Source organism: Pezoporus flaviventris, unplaced genomic scaffold, assembly GCF_033815535.1.
Source record: "Pezoporus flaviventris isolate CSIRO_AGI_PZ_B2104156 unplaced genomic scaffold, CSIRO_AGI_Pfla_v1 ptg000037l, whole genome shotgun sequence".
In the NCBI taxonomy this organism is placed as follows: domain Eukaryota; kingdom Metazoa; phylum Chordata; class Aves; order Psittaciformes; family Psittacidae; genus Pezoporus; species Pezoporus flaviventris.
In genome coordinates this window covers 1,726,258-1,746,245 of record NW_026892585.1, presented here as the reverse complement: position 1 = coordinate 1,746,245, position 19,988 = coordinate 1,726,258, and the positions used below count along the sequence as shown (strand labels likewise).

General features: G+C 39.3%; 1 protein-coding gene across 50 annotated transcripts in view; it reads right to left on the bottom strand.

The window, feature by feature from the left end:
• The window catches only part of CLASP2 (cytoplasmic linker associated protein 2), a 123,509-nt gene that overhangs the window by 7,588 nt on the left and 95,933 nt on the right, over nt 1-19,988 (bottom strand). For 31 of the 50 annotated variants that reach the window (XM_061464381.1, XM_061464380.1, XM_061464382.1 and 28 more), the window contains 9 exons: nt 19,543-19,606; nt 14,319-14,482; nt 12,895-12,973; nt 12,698-12,748; nt 8,333-8,476; nt 4,248-4,391; nt 3,709-3,815; nt 3,142-3,295; nt 2,240-2,456 (listed from right to left, as the gene is read on the bottom strand). In XM_061464381.1, coding sequence (XP_061320365.1) covers nt 2,240-2,456; nt 3,142-3,295; nt 3,709-3,815; nt 4,248-4,391; nt 8,333-8,476; nt 12,698-12,748; nt 12,895-12,973; nt 14,319-14,482; nt 19,543-19,606 — 1,124 coding nt within the window. The remainder of the gene's footprint in view (nt 1-2,239; nt 2,457-3,141; nt 3,296-3,708; nt 3,816-4,247; nt 4,392-8,332; nt 8,477-12,697; nt 12,749-12,894; nt 12,974-14,318; nt 14,483-19,542; nt 19,607-19,988) is intronic. The other 19 variants (XM_061464388.1, XM_061464390.1, XM_061464402.1 and 16 more) reach the window with 1 other exon arrangement.

The following is a 19,988-nucleotide window of genomic DNA, read 5'->3' as shown; positions in this document are numbered from 1 at the left end:
TCCCCCAAATTTGTCTGCAGCAGTGCAATTTGGCCACTCTATTTTCAGTGCTGAACAAGCTTACAATGACAAAAAGTCCCCTACAATGATATTACAAAATCCCCTGCAAGAGTTCTTATGCTTGCAACACCCACAAGGGGTAAGTACTCTACATCCTCTTAAACCTGGTCTATACAGAAAGTGCCACCTTCCCCATATGACTCATCCAAGATGATTAATCTGTCTTTCCTCTGTTGGCATCACGGAATTGCTCAGACTGTTGGAAGCCCTGCTTCCACAGCAGGGAAAAAAGCCTGCACAAAAATGGTGCTTGGTACACAACCGCTGAAATGGAAGCAAACCAAGGCCATGAGTCCCATAGAGATTCCCAACAGCAGTCATTAGGAGATGGCCTGAATTTTAGTTTTGATTAGGGAGAATTCCATGGTAATGGAAAAACGCATCAGTAACACACCCCACATCTGTGAACACTGAAGAGATGTGCAAGCAGTCAAAAACCTTAAAACTGGTCTTAATGAAAATGAAGTATCAAGTTGCTGCCTCCATTCCACCATCAAGACCCACAGAATCACAGAATGGTTAGCATTGGAAGGGACGTAGCCTTTAAGAAAGAAATGCTTGTAGCTTCCATTTCTGCACTGAGACTCTTGGATAAATCAACAAATACCTATTCTTTATGGAAAAGGTTCAAAGCATTGGCATGAAATGTAAATGTTCCTGCATTACCTCTTTCCTAAAATTATCCTAATTATTAACGTGAAATACATTTTCCATAACAAATTTATTAGGTCATATAAAAACTGTAAAACCATTCCCCCTTATTGATGAAAATCTAGAAGTAACAAATGCCAACGACTGAATGCATGTGGTATAACTAAATCCTCAAGGTGAGCACAGGAATGAATGCAAGTACTTTGTTAAGATGCATTAAAGAGCACAGCTCTTTGCGCTACTGCTCCAGGCAGGACAAACTAATCCTGGATAGGGATGCTCCACTCCAGCCAGGCATGAGCTCTTGCAAAGCCAGCACATGCTGGTGCAGCACAGATCACATCTGGTTTAATGCAATATCCAGAAAAAAATGGAAGGTATAAAGAGGCTTATCCCATGTAAAGCAGGGTCCCTGTTATGCAGAATCTTGATTATGAACTGGCTCTCTATATGGATGGCAAAGGTATTTAATGATTGCTATTTGCATGACATGATTTGCAAAGCTTTGCTTTCCCCTCAGTCTTTTTCAGAAGAGAAAGACTGGCCACATATCTCTTCACTGAACAGAAAACAGAGAAATGCCCCTGACTTGGATTTGGTTTTAGTTTAATGTAAACTTAAAGCCAACTTAGGAAGTAGCTGACTAAATCACCATGTCAGCAAGCAGCTTTGTTCTTCAACACTTTAACACATCTTTGCTGGATGACAGAATTATAACTGTCAGAAGGAGGAAAATTCATTTGTCCCTTACTGTTAAGAAATTTCTTCCCTAAAACCTGATTTTCATCTCGAACCGAATACGCAATATCAACAACAACAAGCATCAGATTATGAACAGCATCTACTACTTTCTAAAGGAACAGTGGTAGCAGCGATACTTTGGAACCTTCCCAACATTTAGAGATAAAAGAATTACCAAAAGATATACTGAGAAGTATTAAAAAGTAGCTTTAGAAGCCTATAAACCAACAGCCCGAGCTCTGAGAGTCCCATGGGCTGAATGAACCACCCTCCTGGTACAAGCTGCTTTGTTTTGTGGTGGTTCTCTCAAACAATGTTTAGTCAATAAAAAATGCCAATGCCATGTTTCAAATACAAACATATTCCTAACAAAATTCTTCATCTTTCCCCTAGTTCCCAAACTGGTTTGATCCAGTTTTACTTCCTTACTGTAACTCTTGCCTTGCCTCCCCCCGCCTTTAAATTTCTGTCATAAAGCAATCAGATAAGTAAATTTATATTGGCAATACTGCTACAGGATGTGCTACCAGAAGTATACAATACAGTTCAGTATTTATCTCATTTCTATCCTTAATCTCTACAAATACCAGGCAGTGCAATATTGTCACTCAAAAGGATAACTAACAAATAAACTAATTCGAAATGCAGCATTTGTAAAAGCCTCTCAAAGCAGCAGCAGCACTGGTGATACATCTATTGCTAATCATAAATTCACAAACTGAACTCAGGGATGGAAAACCTCACCATTTTCTTTCTACTCTAGCACAGAATGCAGTCTGAAGCTCACCATCAGGAAACTGCTCTGCATCATCATCAAACATGGCTTCTTTCAAAGCAGATTTATTAAACGAACTGATGCCATCCGAATAATTGTATGGGTTATACTCTCGTGAGCGTGGGGAGGAGTGGGGAGGCATCGTGTTGAGTAAGGAGGTTTTGTTATCCAGAGCTGTTCGGCCGGTGTCACTCACACCACCTCCTGCTACTCCTGAAGCACTGCAAATCTGCAGGGAAAGAAGTACCATAGCAGCATATGAAAACCACACTCACACATTTCGGTTAACAACATGACCAATTCATCCATGCAGCAAAAACTGGTTTACAAATTTATTTCAAACAGAAGCCTTAAAACCAGTTCCCTAAACTTTGCTTTCCTTCAAAACCAGGAAAGTGCACACAGTCCAAAAGAATTCATGAACTAGCAGCAGCTGTCAGTATTTTATCTCAGAAGTCTGATGCAAAGTAACTAAAAAGATGTTTAAGCACATCCATACTTCACAAGCTCAACAAATCTGAAAGCTGAAGTCCACAGAAAGAGAAGTATACAACACTGCACATAGCACTGGAACACCCACACAGCCTCTACAGAATAAAGTATTTGGAAAACTCCACATTAAGGTGCAGACCTCCCAGAACCTGAACTGCAGCTGTTTTGCAAGATGATGGATTTTTAAATGGCTAACATTTTAAGCAGATGAAGAGCTGGTGCTACTTAGAATTAGCATTTACATTTCCAAAATGTGGCTCAAGACAAGGAACACATTTGTCTAAAGTTCAGAAGTAAGTGAGGAGAAATGTTCCATTTCAGAAGTTGTAACATACAAACCTACTGAACATGATGCTTCACCACCTCTAACAACTCAGTCACTGGCTCGCTCTGCTGGCACCAAGATGAGTTTACATACTCACCGAGTCACCATCATCTTTTTTGGAATCCCTTTTTACAGGCTCGTTCATATCTTCCTGACTACGGAAGCTGAAATTCTGAATGGCTTCAGTGACTCCACGAAGAGAGCTGTAAATATCTTCAGAATTCATGTTCTCAGTGTCATAATCAAATGCACTGTGCGCCATTGAGAAGGACAGAGGAATTAAAACGGATTGATTTTGTGACCCCATATTTTTAAGTAACATTAGCATGGAACTACAGAGACTCAGGAAACACTAATAAACTTATTATTTTTCTTGAAACACATTAAGGAAGAGATGTGGTTCTTCACATAATAAGATCGTGTTATGATACACCTAAGCAAGTGTACTGCCACTAGAGAAAGCACTGGGAGTAGCCAGCAAAGGCATAGATGATGCAGCAGCATCTGCCTGAAAAAACAAATGACTTCTGCTCTGTTTTCCTCTTGTGAATATGAAGTAACTGGGATTTTACACCATTCTCTCTAAAAGTTCCCAAGAGGGCCAACACAACCCAACCCTTCTGACAGTTGGCTTACTGCTAAAAGCACCACAGGGCTACATTACCTTGGTGACAAGGTGTTCTGCGATGTATTGGTTGGGGATGTGAGAGGACTTGACCAACTTGCTGGGGAGCGTGGAGTAGGTCTTGTTAAAGGACTTCCCATTGTTCCCTGGAAGGGAAGAGGTAAGAAAAGATACTCCAGTGGTACTTCAGCTGTCCTTTTAACTTACTGTGTTTGTTTGCTAATGCCCAGAAATATTTAAAGAGCTTCTATTTAATTTCTTGGATTGGCTGACCAATTACTAGTTACTTCAATCAGGTATAACTTAGAGATGAATAAAGTAAAAGGTAAACTACTCTTAAAAAGCACATTCAAACTTATTGAAAGTCACCTGGAAGCAACACAGAAAGTATCATTCTCTGGAGGAAAAAGAAAAGGCATTCCATAAAGAGTGATATCTGCTACTAAGACAGACTTCTACATAGGATTTGGTTTGCTCCTCCTCCTCTACCAAGCCTTCTTGGTCTTACCAGTAACTCTACCAAAACGGACTTATGTTCAAAACACCAGTAACTTCAGAGAGAAGAGAGCTGTCGATACCTGACCACTGTTGCCTGTATTCCGGAGATGATTATGGAGAAGCTTTGTGGCTCCATCCTGAAATGTTTTTGGTAAAGCACCCAACAGCATTGTAAACTCTGGAGTGTTGAGCTCAAAAAGAGAAATCAGCACTGACTGTGCAGCCTAGAAGAAGAAAACACATATGAAGACATCAATTTCGGTTTCTAAAGTAATTTTATCAGCAAGAGATGCTATAGTGAGTGGTAATCACAAAGCATGACTTAAGTCTTGATCCAAGATGACAACAGGTGTGAACAAAAGCAACTCCTATTTGCTGGTAAGCTGGAGGTTCAGATATTGATAAATGCAGGCACACAACAACAAGCTTGCAGAACCGTTTTGACAAGCAGTGTTTCAGAAATGTTCTAATCAACACCCCCCACCCCCACCCCCCCAGCCCTAGATCCCCACTTGCTAAGAAAAGTACTAAAGGAATTCCCCAAAATGGCTTTTTAAAGCGTTTGGCAAGTTGAACGGATTTGAAGAGAATAATGGAACACACCAGGCAGGAACAAGCCTGCAATCCCTTTTCCTGAGTTCTGCAAGTGGTAATTACAGATGATGGGTAATCAACACACTGGCTTGAAAAGGAAAAGTTGTCACTTTAGAAATTAGAAGAAGAGACAACAACAAAAACCTACACACAAACAGATACCCTAATTTGGAATGAGACAGTCTTGATTCTGAGTTGTGATCGTAGCACTTGATGTTCTTTATAACTAATCCTACAGCCAAACCAGTTAATGAACCTTCCCCTCCTCCCTGCCCCACTTCCTTTCTCTTGTTAAAAGATAGGCAAACATCATCAGGAATAATTTAGCTGACTACATAATCCAAAGATGAAAACTGCTAAGTATTGGAGCTTGTAGTCTACTGGATGTCACCTCCCACACCCTCAGTTTTAAAGTTCCTCTTTAATGTCACCCTCATCCTACAGCATGGTTTACTATATATTTCCTTTCAAATCTGAATCAAAACCACCAGAGCTCCTTACTGACAAAGCAACACAGTAAGCGACACACTGGTTGGGTCCTCTCTAGTAAAGAGATGTTGATTGCCTGCCTTAGTAATGTTTGTACATTTTGATGAATATTCACTGGATAGCCTAACAAACCTGGCAACACAGCAGCTAAACACAAGCAATGAAGAGCTAGAGATTAAGTTCTGCAGGACTGTTTAATAGTTTCTTTATAGTACAAAACTCTAAGATTAACCTACTCTGTCTAGTTTATACAGCTCCCCATCAAGCTTTGCCGTGCACCGGAGAGAACCAGTGCCTCATGTTAGACAGAATGATCGGCAGCTGGCTCAAGCAGCAATATACTTCAAGCAAGTAGTTTAGAAAATTCTTCTAAGACATTTATTTCCCTTATTTTGCTTCCAGAGCAATGAACTGTAGCATTTTTTAATTAGAAGTGGAAAGCCAAGGTATGAGCACACATACCAACACACATCCCAGTGTTAATGGCAAGAATACTAGAATGTTAGATTGCCATGAATTGTCTTTGCACGCTCGTGACTGGCTGCTCCTTTTCATTTTTATTCCCTACTCCTTCTGACAGCCTTCCCTTCAAGTGAACACCCTGAATGCCCTCTACAGTCTGCTGTTAATGTTCTTCTTTTCCTTGTTATCCTTACAGTCAGTCATTTAACAGAAATCAATACCAAGCAAAACCAAAACAAATCCAGCAACTGAGCACAGGCTTGGGAATTAGCACTTTCCTTTTCCTGTCCTGTTATCCACGTCTCTGCTCCGTAATGCTCTGTCTATTTAAGCTGCCAATAAAATAATATAAGAGACAGTCCAGGGTCATGGTCAGAAAGAAACGTGATACCATCAAGTCTGCCCAAAGCAAAGATCAACCTGAATTTTCTAAATTGGCATTGACTCACAGAAGGTTTCCAACTTTGCATTACCAATTTTCGCTCTCTCTTCCTTGGGAGAAAAAAGAAAAAGGCATTTTAGAGTATTGAGAGGATTTTCTTCTCCTCAGCATAAGCTTTCTCCTGAGATTTATGTCCAGTCATACAGAAAACATCATACAGAAAGTCTGCAGTGAGGATTAGAAAGATTTTGTTTTGTTCTTAACTACTCCAAGAAGATTCCAAATCTTTCCAGAGGAATTCTAATTTTAGAATTGGACATTCTGAAACACAGAATTTGACCTTCCAGAAAGAAGCCCCACGTCACTGAACTGCACTGACTGCCTGACTGCAGACATCTGAAGTAAGAAAGGACTCTTCCCAATGCTGACTAATGGAAATGTTCTGACACTAACCAAACTGAAACAAACCCACCCCAACCCATCAATTACACAGAAATACACTCGCAAAACCTTTTGATTTGAAGAAATCATATGAAATGCTGTAAGCTTATTAAAATAAATGAATTATAAAGCCTGGAATAGCAGGCTCTGAAGCCTGTCAAGAGAACAAAATGCTTTATACCATCAGAATAACTCTTCTGACTCCTTACCAGTGAAACTGTATTTTCTAGCATTATTGAAGGCTTTTGGCAGTTGGTTGCCTCTAACGGCTGTGTTATGGAAAGAAAAAATAAAATGAGAGAACTTCATATAATTAAGATGTTCCAGATCATTAAACTCACCAGCAATTCTTTCCACGATTCAGTTACTTACTGACATAAAAATGCTTATTAGAGATATGAACCATCAGATAAGACTGCTTGCCACGTGCCTTAGTACTAAAACTTTGCTGATTCCAAAGATAGTCCTTCTTCATTCTCTGCCTGTTTTATGGTCTTAGATACGTCACCAGAATATGGTACTAGGCAAGAAAAGTCAATAGGATATAATCTACTGCTGCTTGCTCATACTCATAAATTTATATAAGAAGAGAAAGACAGAAACATTACCTCCAACATAAACTCTCCTATGGGTTTTTTATTACATATTACAGGTATAATGAAGGTGTGGAAGCTATTTTGATTTTTATTCTATTCACATTACACACTTCATGAGACAGCTCCAACTATTTTCTTTCTATTCTCTCCTACAAAACACTCCTCCTACACAAAGGAGGTTTTGGTGCTGTTTCCAGGAATGATAAAGATAACAAAACTCAAACTTAGTTGAAAACAGTAAAGGAAATCTAACCAAATGAATTGTTTCAACACTTCAAACTGCAAAAATGAACAGAGAAAAACAAACAGAAGAGTTAGTTCTCTGGTCAAAGATGCTTGCATTTGTGAGCCATAAAGTAAATATGTTTATTTAGCATTCAAAAAGTGATAGCATGCTGGTCATGGAAGTTAAGACAGAATAGAACGGCTGGTGGAAATCAGTCAGAACAACTGAACTCCATTCCATCAAACTGCAAACAAACTCCAAAGGTTTTTGCATTCTCTAACTGGAAGAACTACTCAGAAACTCTTTCCAAGACTGCATCAGTACATTTCCTCTGGTTATTCAATACCCCTGGTATATGTATGTAGTTCACAAATACTGATTTTCACTGCACAACAATCATGTGGAAAAAAGGAGTTTCGCACTGGAACTGCAACATTGAAAGAATAAACCTTTGATATGGCCTTACTAAAGCATAAAAGAGCTGAGAAAATCCAACAGGTATTGAACCCAGTTTGCTACCAAACCTAATGCTCCTGTTAGGAACGTGCAGTCAGTTATCAGAGGGTGGTCTCTGAAGTGATGCTAAAACTGCAAAGGAAATGCCCGCTGAGGTGATTTTAATACCAGGTAGAGTGCTTGAAACAGTGATTCCCTCTATTATGAAAGATAACCTAAAGTTTTTAACATACATGAAAATACAACTCTAATGGAGTTTCAAGATGTATTAATTTCAAGTTTTTATTAAACTCTTACATGTACAAGTTTTGTCAAAGTTTTCCTTTGTCACTTCCAATACTTTATACAGAAAAGCCAGGTGTGTTTGCTGAGAAGGATCTAAAAGTATCTTTTCTCTATGAAAAAATGTTTGTTTTTAAAGAAATTTCCTTGCTTGTTTAGGCAAGAAATATTGGCTTCTCTGATTAGCCAAGACACTTGGAATGCAGTGCAAATGTAAGTACACATTAACAAACGTACCTTCCTAACATCTGAGCTTTTAGGTTCTGTGGTCCAGGTGATGATTCGAGACACTGCTAACCTAGTTTCACTTGAGTTTACAAAATCTCCCGGATCCATCTGTTGTGCAAGAGTCTCTATGTATTTAAGGATTGCAACTTTGACCTGCAAAGAGAAAGAGAGTCAGGTGGACAATGAAAATGGTGGGCTGCCAAGAACAAGCGTGCTCACAGAGCAGAGTGTTCATCCCCTAAAATAAAGGCTATTTTTTTCCCCCCAAGTAAAGTAAACATCTTTTCAGCATTGATATAAAACTCTACACATAAATCAATTTAGAAATGGATGTAACATTTCAAGAAGGGAATTATTCTGAAGAAATTCAAATACTAATAAAACCTGAGATTTCACTGGTAGTAACCAAAAGATACGCAGATTGTTGCATATGCAAAGCTTATATTTAACAAGAAGAAAAGCAAAGCATTCAGAATATTTAAGAATCATCAAGACTCTAAAGAACCATTCAGAATTGTTAAGAACATTTTACAAGTACTAAAATGAAAAATGAACACCACCTGATGCACCAATAACCAATTCCTATTAGTTCCTACTATACAGTTAACAGCATTCTTTTCTCAAACGTCAGAGCTGAGCAGTCGCCATCCTTGTGGATAAGACACATGAATCTTCCCATTAAACACTAAAAAAGTGTGGAATAGAATTTCTGTGGAAGACTTAGGAGGGGTCACATGCACACTTCCCTCGATGATATTTGGAAGACAGACATGAATTTACCAGGAGGACAGAAAATCTGCCTCACTCCCTCTTTTATCTGAGCATCATTCTCCGACTTCACTCACTCTGTTTTGCTGCAGCCTCTCTCTAGCTTCTCCAAAACTGCACCACTGCAAAGCTTTGGGCAAAGGGCAATATCTGTATCTCCCTTAAATACTCATCTCCTCAGCTCCTGCTGCCCCTGAGGTCTGTCACACAATCCATCAACAAAAGTGGTGAATGTCTCTTTAGGCCACCTGTTTGAATGAGCTACTTTTATTTCCACTAGTAATTACAGTGAACCAGAAACACCTACCAGGATGGAGACACCTATGTCCATCATAACCAGAAAGAGTTCTGGGTGTGTTTTCCTTGTTCATGGCTTGTAGTACAACTGCAAAGCTATTTAGTAATTTCCCTTGGTCATGAGAACTTGCAAGCTATTGAAAACTCAAGATACTCTGACATACACATTACTAAGGGCAGCTGATACACGTAGATCAATAATGAATGCTTCAGTTTCACAGCAGCTGTTGAAGCTTGACTTCTCCAAAGTTACACAACAACCAGCAACTGGAGGCTTTCATCTTATGCAGATCAACATCAGCAAATGCAGGAAACCCCACACTATTTGTTAGATCTTACCAAAGCAAAAAACCCCAGAACACCAGCCACCTCCACAGCAAAACCCCTTAGGACACATGCTTTTCCAGATGTGAAGTAACAGTTACAATTTCTAGATTACCAAGTGAAACGACAGCCCTGTTTCACTGCTCACGATTTACGTTTATATATCACACCTTAAAAAAATTACTGTTAAGAACCGTAACCCTTAGAACACACAGAGGCATTTCTCCCAGAGAACAAACTCAGGAGCACTCTGAGAGCAGTATTATTCAGTGTTTAAACTACTTCCACAGAGTAAATCTCTTCTGGACACTCTTCTGGAGAGATGGAGGTTCTTGAGTTACAGAAGAGCACTGAATGGAAGATGAATGGAGAGTTCACACTCATAAACCTTCTCATAGTGACACAGATTCCAAATAGTTGTCAAACTTTGGGTAAGAGCGGGTTTCACTGATTGGTTTTGAAAGAAAAACTTGTGGAAGGGGTACCTTCCTAAGTTCAAATATAGAGAGACAGGATCATTACAGATACAAAACCCACCCTAAGTAAACTCCAGAATAGCCACAAATCTACTTACAGTGTATTTTTGTCACTATTTCTAGTAAGTATGTGCAAAGTTGAGATTTAGAAATAAAAGATGTAACTAAGGACTAGTTACATCTTTTAGATGCAGTTAGAGGGATCCAAGTCCTCTTCAACAGTCTATTTCAGCTCTTTGGGAGAGCAGATTTCTGACTGCAGTGAAAGCAGCTCCAGGGATTCTTACACCGAATATCTGATCAACTGCGGCAAAAGCCTTTGTTAACAAATCAGCATTCTCAAAGGACAGAAAAGGTTCAGAAGCTGCTAATGAACTTCAGTCACAGTGCTTGAGTCAATCCCTCACCGGGTGTGAACCGTTTGATATTCAACCTGAGAAACATGAAAGTGATGGTTTGAAGGCTATTTCAGGACAACCCCCATCCTTTGGGAAGCACATGTTCTGCACCTGCAAAAATAAGCTTAACAGATTATATCCCATCCAGAAAATTCGACTCCTGTGCCCTATTACGGTTGACCAAAACAGATACATGCATCTGGCACCTGTAACGATGCTTCAGCAGTTCTCCACGCTTACATATAACAGTATGGCAAAAGGAAGAGGGATAGAGCACAATACACTGTCTGCATCCACCATGGATTAGATGAGTAGAGTTGTATCTTTCCTATGTTTGGTCCTAGCTATCCAAATCCACCTCTGCAGCCACTCTAGTAACTTGACTTCTACTGTCCACGACTTAGCTGTGTTTGTAAGAATGACCATGACAGTTTAAAGAATCACAATTTTTTCCCACTACCATTTAAAAAACAGAGGGAAAAGCCATTTGTAAAATGGAATCCTTCTATGAAGCCAATTTCTTATCTATCATCCTTTCTTTTATCTGACCACCTTTAAGGACGCCGAAAATCCTTTCTCTGGTTTTTCCTGTCACAGTATCTAGCCCAAAGGCACACTCTGCAACAAAATAATCCTTTATCAGAGTAGGAACAAAAGCTGAAGACTTCAAGAAATGGAGCAGCCCTAGGACTATCAATTAATCTGTCAGCAACCTGGGTGCACTGAGGATGGCATTTAGACAAAATATCCAAGGACACTGATATTAAATAGATACTTCTGCAACTGATACTCAGTAAATTTACTGTCTGGATCCTGAAGTTGTAGTTATCTCATAAAGATGGGAGCATGGGGTAGATACCACTTTCTTCTGATAAAAGATTACCTTCGCTTACACAGTTACACACTTTACTGTCCCCAAAATTCATTTTAAATACTTGGAATTACTTACAGAATGTCTTCCCATTAAGTGTTTCAGATTTCTTAAGCCCTTCTAGGTCACATAATAAAAATGACTGAACTTAGCCCCAACTCAGCCTAGCAGGAGTCCATATCTCATTCCAAATCTGTACTTTCAGACGCTGAAACCTGATTGATACGTATTTCCCAGCTGTACCACTACATGGAAGAAAGAACATCTCCACCATCAAATTCACCTTGCTGGGGAGCAAAACTAAGTGAAACAAAACCAAACCAAATTTTTTCCAAGGATTTATTTAAACAGCAAACTGATTTTTACTACCTCATTTGCTGTCTTCAGTAAATGACAGCAGTCTCTTTTTAACACATGAAGCAACAGGGGTCAATGTTATCAACTGTCCTCAAAAGCTTAAAAAAGTAAGTTTTACTGTATTGTAGACAAAAAGAGGCATATTCTGTGACTCTAAGTTCAGCGTAACTTGGGAAAAGTCATATTCTTGTGCAGTATCAAACCACGTAAAAACATTTCGTGCAGGACAGAGCAGAAAATGCCAGTTATCATATGCTTGTTATTTCCCCATTTACAACATTTGTAAATCTTCTTAGGATTTGATGCATTTATCCTAAAATTGACTCTCTTTGGCACTGTAAATGTACTACAGAATACATTTTTCACTTGCAGTGATGCTGGCAGGTCTCCAGGCTAGAGATTCTTACGTAAAAATGTGTGTAATTGTAAAACTACACACTGCTTTCAGGAAAGGAAGCGCACCACAAAGGCAGCTGATTTTTAATATAGGAACTCTAGTTCATATTAAAATCATTTCAATTAATTCAAGACCTATCAGGTTGGACACGTGGAAAACAAACAAACAAAAATGAGCTAGGAAAACAAGATTGGGAAATCACAAACATAAAATTAGAAGAGACTTGATAGAGTGAGTTTGCATAACCAGCTCGATGTTAGGCGGCCACGCTTTTGTTGCCCATTTTTACTGTTCTGTGGGTTTATTAGCTCTCCCCTGCAGCCAAGGTTTTCATACCAGTGTCATATTTAAGACTGCACAACTGCATGCTTCGAGTTTCTCGCACAGGTTAGTAGCAGCATATGAATGCATTCGAATAAAATTATTGGGAACACTGTAAGAGCTCGACAAAGGGTTAAGAATAAAGACAATAATTCAGACAAAAACCTTTGAGCTCCAAAAAGAGCGCAGCTGGTCCTGCAGTGCTGGCTTGACTGTCTGAAAGTTTACAAAAACAAAATCCACTAATTGAAAACCTTTCTTTTAACAACACAAAAATCACAATCCAAATTCAAAGATTAAGACAAGCAAACGTCTATCGGTGAAGAGTTTTTTGCCTGCAATGCAAGCCTGAAAATGCTTACCTTCAGGCTAGGTGTTTGGGTCTGGTCAACAGTAAATCTCATCAAAATACTGAACTGGAGGTCATTTGGAAAAGATTCCCTGTAAAGCAAACAAATCAAATCAAGCTTTAGTACTTCTGAAAGAAAAACACATTCTGCCAGTTTTGTGGGTATTTTTTATTGTATCTGACTTCCAGAAACATTCACCTGGCATGTGAAGGACAAAATGTAAGAAATCCCTGCTTCAAACCAAATACAGTTAAATATACAATGCGAATACTAAGGGATGACATAATAATAATATGGTAGTATTCTGATTCTGTGCGATCCTCAAATTAACATGCAGTAGCACTGCTAAAGGTGCTCACTTCTCTGAACCATCCTCTTCCACCCCGGCTGCCCCCACGCTCCCACATGGCACATGCTGCATATGACCCTCATGGGCTCTGCTGCAGCAGATCCCATTCCCTCTCTCCCACAACACGCTCCATACCCTTCCCCAGACTCCACAGCAGATCTGCCATGTGAACAGGTACAGCAGAGGACCAAACAGCTTAGACTGTCCCCTACCTCAGAGAACAAAAGATGAGAAAGAGGTCCCAGAGCCCTTCCAATTCTAAAACCTAGCTTTCATTTGGAAACAAAACTGGCTACGCAGCATAGATGGTCCCCAAAATCACTTAAGATCATTTTGTAATCAGGCTACTTACAGTGCTTGGAGAGAAGGGAAGGAATCATAGAATGGTTTGGGCAGGAAGGGACCTTAAGATCATTTGGTTCCAACCCCTTGCCATGGGCAGGGACGCCTTCCACTAGAGCAGCTTGCTCCAAGCCCCTGTGTCCAACCTGGCCTTGAACACTACCAGGGATGGGGCAGCCACAGCTTCTCTGGGCACCCTGTGCCAGCACCACGGCACCCTCACAGTAAAGAACTTCTTCCTTATATCCAATCTGAACTTCCCCTGTTTAGGTTTGAAGCCATTACCCCTTGTCCTATCACTACAGTCCTTGAAGACAGAAAGGAAATCCATTATTGCTGTAATTCCTTCAAAGCCTGCTGACACGGAGAGCTGAATATTGCATAATACTTTTGTATCAAAAAGAAGGCCAAACACAAGCATTGCATCACTGAGGACAAGGCAAGACAACAAACATATGGGGCTCAGCTGCACAATCTGGAATCAGGTAAGCAGTATCACATTAATTGTTCAGCATTAAGGATTCAAACCCTTTCAGCTAAAGGGTCATTTAGGAAACCAAACTGCTTAACCAGTGACATTTACTGGAGTTTCAAGATCTTGTATTAGCTCTGCATTTCTCCAAGAATCTCACAGCACACACACACACACAAACCCCCCAAAAAACCGTAACACCCCAAAACTTGACAGTAGTGCGAGAGTCTGCATTTGTTTTAGGGGTTAATTCTTTATTTAAGAACACATTACCTTGTGACATCGAGTGCCTTCTGAACTTTTGCTTGCACAGAGCCAAGCAAATCAGCACCCATCTTTTTCAACAGCTGTGTCAGCAGCACGAACAACCAGTCCTGCAGATCTTCTTTATGGACCTGGATGAAGTCCACCAGCGTCTCCAAAAACATACTGAACACCTAAAAGGCAGAAGAAGATGGAAAGAGGGTAGGATGGGGCAAAAGAGGAGATGACGCTGACGTATGCTGAACTTACAAACAAAGAAGAAAGCAGTAAGGGAATCAGAGGCAGAGAAAGGCAGTGTTTTGCAGCCAAGCAGGAAAAGGAAGAAAATAAAAAGAAAAGGAAATCTGTCTTGCTTTCCCATTGGATTTTGAGACGAGAGTACATTGGAAATGTTAGCCCACTTCTGTAGAAGTTTGCCCATTAGGTATTCCATGCAGTTTCGTCAAGAAAAGAAATGCTTACTGTGATGGCTGGCGCAACCTCAATGTTGTTCAGTAAAACTTCATTTTTTACCCTTCCAAGCTTTATCATTAAGTTGATTTGACACTCCTGGAAGACCACAAAACCACTTTCTCTCCACAACCAAAAAAACTTCTATAATTCTTTAGCAAAATAATCATTGTAGATATCTGGCTTACTAAATACTGCAAAGTCATGACAGCTAGCCAGTTCCTTTATGTAAAATATTCGTGGAACAGAACAAGATTCTCCTGCTATTGCAGGTATCCAAGCACAAAACTGCTCACCAGAGCAGGGGAAAAAAAGCCAGGATGCATTTCAGACTAGCAGGTGTTTAAAACTCAGAAGTGTTTTTGTCTTTTCAAGAAGATATTATCCACTGTGTTCTTTTCAACAAAGAATATTATATATAATAAATACAAATAAGGTTGGAAAGTCTATATTCAGTAGGAAAACCCCTGTTGTACTTCTAATAACCTCAGCACTCAGACCAGGAAGAAGGGCTTTTTGAAGGGTCAGGATAAAGCAGGGCAGGACAAATAGGTAACTGTTGAAACAGCCTTTCTAGTATCTCACTCATGACTTTTTCAAGGCCTATGGGGATGCACATGCTCTATGCTTGTGTGGCCCGTGGGTTTCCTGTTTCTCTGACAAGAAAAATGGATGTCTAGGCTGAAAACCACAACTGATGCTCACTCCAGCTGCAGCACATGGCTCTGTACAGAAGTGGAGGTATTGCTAAGAGGGTAGGAGAGATTTTGTCCTCCTGAGTGTTTATGATATGGGTACACGGTTGGAAAAGGCTGCTGCAGAGGAATGGCTGATCCCCTCCACCTTCTGCCACTGACCTGCCTTGCCCTAAGCCCAAACTCTGCTGCTGTCTGAGAATGGATGATCCCCAACTGCGATCAGACCTCATTCGGCTGCAGAAAGCAGCCTCCTTCCACAGCACTGACCAGGTACAGAGGGGCGAGCGCCTGCTGCTGCATGCCTTCATCACTCACTGGGGAATTACATCTCTTCTCATGTTGGTAATCAAGCCAGGGAGAGCAAATTCGCACCATGAAGTGGAAAAATCCACACAGGTATCTTTCAAAGAAGTGCCTCAAAATTTGTATTAGAAGTAAAAAAATATAACTCAGATTCTTTTTGCCAAGAAAGGCTGGACCACATGATCCCAGAGGTGCCTTCCAGCCTGCTATCCTATGATTTTATGGTTCTTTTTGGATCTAATAAAGACCAGCGAGAATCTTTCAATAGCCATCTTAAATACTGAACAGCTGTGTTAGAAATAAACCAATACAAAACCTACTCAACATAAAGCCCATCAGGATGAGCTACTTTAAGTAACTTCCCTTTTGGGACAAGCTACATTGAAAGCTGTTAACAACAACAAAATACAGCTAAGTCTTCTGCTACCTTCTAGGTTTGTATCTGTATTTGCATTATGAGGTTTAAAAATTACCCTGCCAGTAGTGGGAAGAAGTTTTTATGCTCAGGACTGGAAATGTCTTCTGTGTTCATCTGAAAACTGAAACAATATCCCACGTTGTAGATGCACAAGTAGTGGGCACAATTATAAGACCCAGGCAAAACCAAACCAAAAAGTACTTTGTGTACTGTGACATGACAGTCTTTGGATTTCACAGCCCTAAAATAAGGGGAAAAAAATACTGGACTTTGGCAGACAACAACAAAAATTTTGGTGCTGTAAATTACATTTGGGGTCTTACAATTGTATTTAAACCCTTCAGAGCAAACTGTAGAGCTCAGCAGAAGTTAAAACTGCACTGGTTTCTCTGAGTTTGCAGACACTGACATACATGTCTGTCCATTAACGTGCAAGCCGGACAAACTGGTTACAGCCTCTTGGTGAAGAGGTTTACACTTCAAACATGTGAGTGGTTTAAACTGAAATCATTATGAAGTGAATTATGAATCACTGCGGCAAAAGCACTCTGAAGATCCCATGCCGAGGTTTTAACTGTTAAAAAGACACGTAACTGAAGACTCAATTTTGTTCTCAAGCTTTGTTTGATTTTAGGTTCACCACAGTGAGTGTCTGGGGAAAACTCCATTAAGTTGAGCCATTATGTTGCATTTTAAGAAACATACGAATCGTACCGGTCCGCTTTAGGACAAAGTATGAAGAATTCAAGGTGGCTGTAAGAGCATCTCAGGTAAAGGATGAATTTGGAATGGGAAATGGAACTCAAGCACCACGCTGAACGATGTATGTGTATGTCTGCAGTTTCCATCTGAATGACGTGAATTAAAATTCAGAAATCAAACATCTAAAGTTGAAATTTTCAATAATTTGATAGTGGAAAAAAATAAACCGATATGAAAATAATTATACATGATCTGCCCTTAAAGTGAATTATTTCAGATGTGCCAACCACCACAATACAAAGCAGGAATGCATAACCAAACAATGTCAGTTCATTAGTAGAGAAAGCACATCTCGAAACTGAACCACACAGTTTACATAACTGTATAGAGCATTTTATGATTGCAAAAGGCTTGACACTGCATGAACTCTTTGGGGAAGAAAAATAGAGAAAAAGGGTTAATTGCACATTCATGCAAATAAGGTTAGGTTTCCAACAAGTATTAAACCAACTTACTCTCTAAAGAGAGTTCCAACACAGGGGACAGCATGCAAAACGAAACGAAACAGAACAAAACAAAAAAACAACAAAAAAGGGAAAAAGATAAAAACACACAAATTAGTGGCCATCGATACGAAGTTCCTGTATGGAATATAAACCAAAATAAAACAAAAAATGTATTTCAAAACTTTCATGATAAACTTAGTAATTTTATCAGGACACCAATATGCGCTTGGCACGTTCCTCAAATCATTCTCCTGTTTTCTCCTCCACATATTACTCTCTTTTTCTAAGCAATTCCCTACATCCAGCTATCATGTAAAAGTAAACCTCTAAAAAACCAAACCAAAAACCAAACAATAAAAGTGATGACAGGAGAATTCCTACAGACACTTGAAAAGAGTCTAAAATGAGATTTGTGTAGCCATGTGTGCGTGATACAGAAAAAAAATCACAGCTCATGAACTCTTAATACTCAAAGATCCTCCTGATGATAGACTGGTAACTTCCAAAAGGCAGGCAAGGCATCAGCCACCAGAACAGCTGCATCACCCGTGCTGCAACACAGGCCACGTTTGCAAAATCACAGCAACATTATTCAATGTGAGGATGCCCAGTAAACAAAACAATCAAGTAGAATAACTCAATGTAATATTCCTAAAGGCTTAATGAAAAGATAAAATGCTCTTCTGACACATACACCTGAATTTTGGAACATTTTCATTCCCCTTCCCTGGCTCCCCCACTACAATCAAATGTCCAGTGTAATTCTGATCCATGCAGAGCTGCAATACTAATTAACACAAGAACAAACAACATTAAACCAAGCTGTAGGCACAATTCTGTCATGACTTCATTTAAAACCCAGTAATATTTCAACACTTTATTTTATCTCCTCTGACTTAACCACTGTTTTTATGGAATGCTTTCTGCACTGTAACTGCTTGGCTTCAGTCTCTTCTGCATTTCTGCAGTGTATCAGCAACTTTGACATCATGCTGCTGCGTACAATACAAGCGTCTTCCAAAATACATGATGCTGCAGATAGCAGCTCAGTCACCTCTTTACCAGGAAAAACAAGGAGGACAGACGAACATTAAGCAGACCAGCCCAGACATCTCATCAGTCTGAATTTGATTTCACATTGCAGCAATAAGGAAGACTTAAAATATGTAAAATGTATTACCCAATCAAACTCCTTTTTTTAGAACTCTGCTGGGAAAAACCAATACTTCTGAAGTAACTGCTCTGAATTCTTCTGGGTTATCATTTTATCAATTCTTAAGTATGGACACCAAGCGGGACATGTTATACTCAACATGAAAGATAGGGTTTTTTTCCAAACAAGCCTATAATTCAAACAAAATATGAAGTTATATGTTCTTAACTTTATCCAGCTCCCTACTTGCTGCAGTCCTTTTGCTATGAGAAATGACTGCATGTATGAAGCTGTACCAGTAACCCACCTCCCACAAAAACTGTGTAAGTATTACCAAGTGAAGTAACGCTGTTAAAAAGATTTTAATGGTCTTAGAGAACAGAAGGATTATTTTCCTTGGGTCTTTACCTAAGTAAAAGTGAATAAAACATTGCCATTTCTTTTATATCAAAGTATAGTCTCTACCTTACTTCTTGAATACTATCAGTGATGTAAAAATTACACAGCAGTCTCAACTGCCAGGCCTATCTATGACATTTGAGGAAGACATCACAAGTTATGATAATACAAAATACCCTGGAAAATAAATAAGTCCACATTTGGTATAATTCATTATTCATCATGTATGATTCAGTCAGATCACTTTCCTTATGATCCACATTACTGCACCAGAGCCTTTTGTTTTCAGTTGAGAGAAAAACATTATTCATGTTGAAGTGTTCTCTGTAAACAACATGACTCCTTAAAAATACTTACAAATTTTAACACAAACTATTGACCTACTTCAACGTATTTTAGATGAAAATAACCTTTACCTATATATAGGTGGAAAATGATCATGGTCAAAATTGCAGATTAAATGGATTGAAATCTGATGCTAAGTGCTTACAGAAAACAGCCTGTCCAGCTCTGACATATGCAAATACCACTGACATATTTTACCACAACTGGCTATTATAGTGTTTTCAAAACTTTACTAAAAGTAAGAGGAACCTAAACATACCTTACTGTGAGGATCAGCAAACATCCTTGTGAAGATTTCACACAATCTTTTCAACTCAACACGACTGTCAAAGTGACAACAATACGTTAGTCAGCTCCCCGGCTAGTACTACCGAGCACTAACGCACAGCAATCAGTGCTATCAACTGTAAATACTGAATCAAGTAATCGAGTAAACAAAGTAAAGAATTTTAAGACATAATAAAAATGTAATAGATTCTGTCTAAAATGAGACTTTCAGCCTAGAAATGGCTCTTTAAACTAGTTGGTGTATATAACATTTCCTCATTTTAACAGAGCAGATCATGGAAAAGGTACACTTAATAGCTAGTGGTAAAGAGATTCTTCTGAATAAATACCCTATTAATAAAAAGAATATTAATAACGACAAAAATAATAAAGGCCTTCCATCAATGCTAGATGCAAGCACTTTAGGCATCCTTTTTA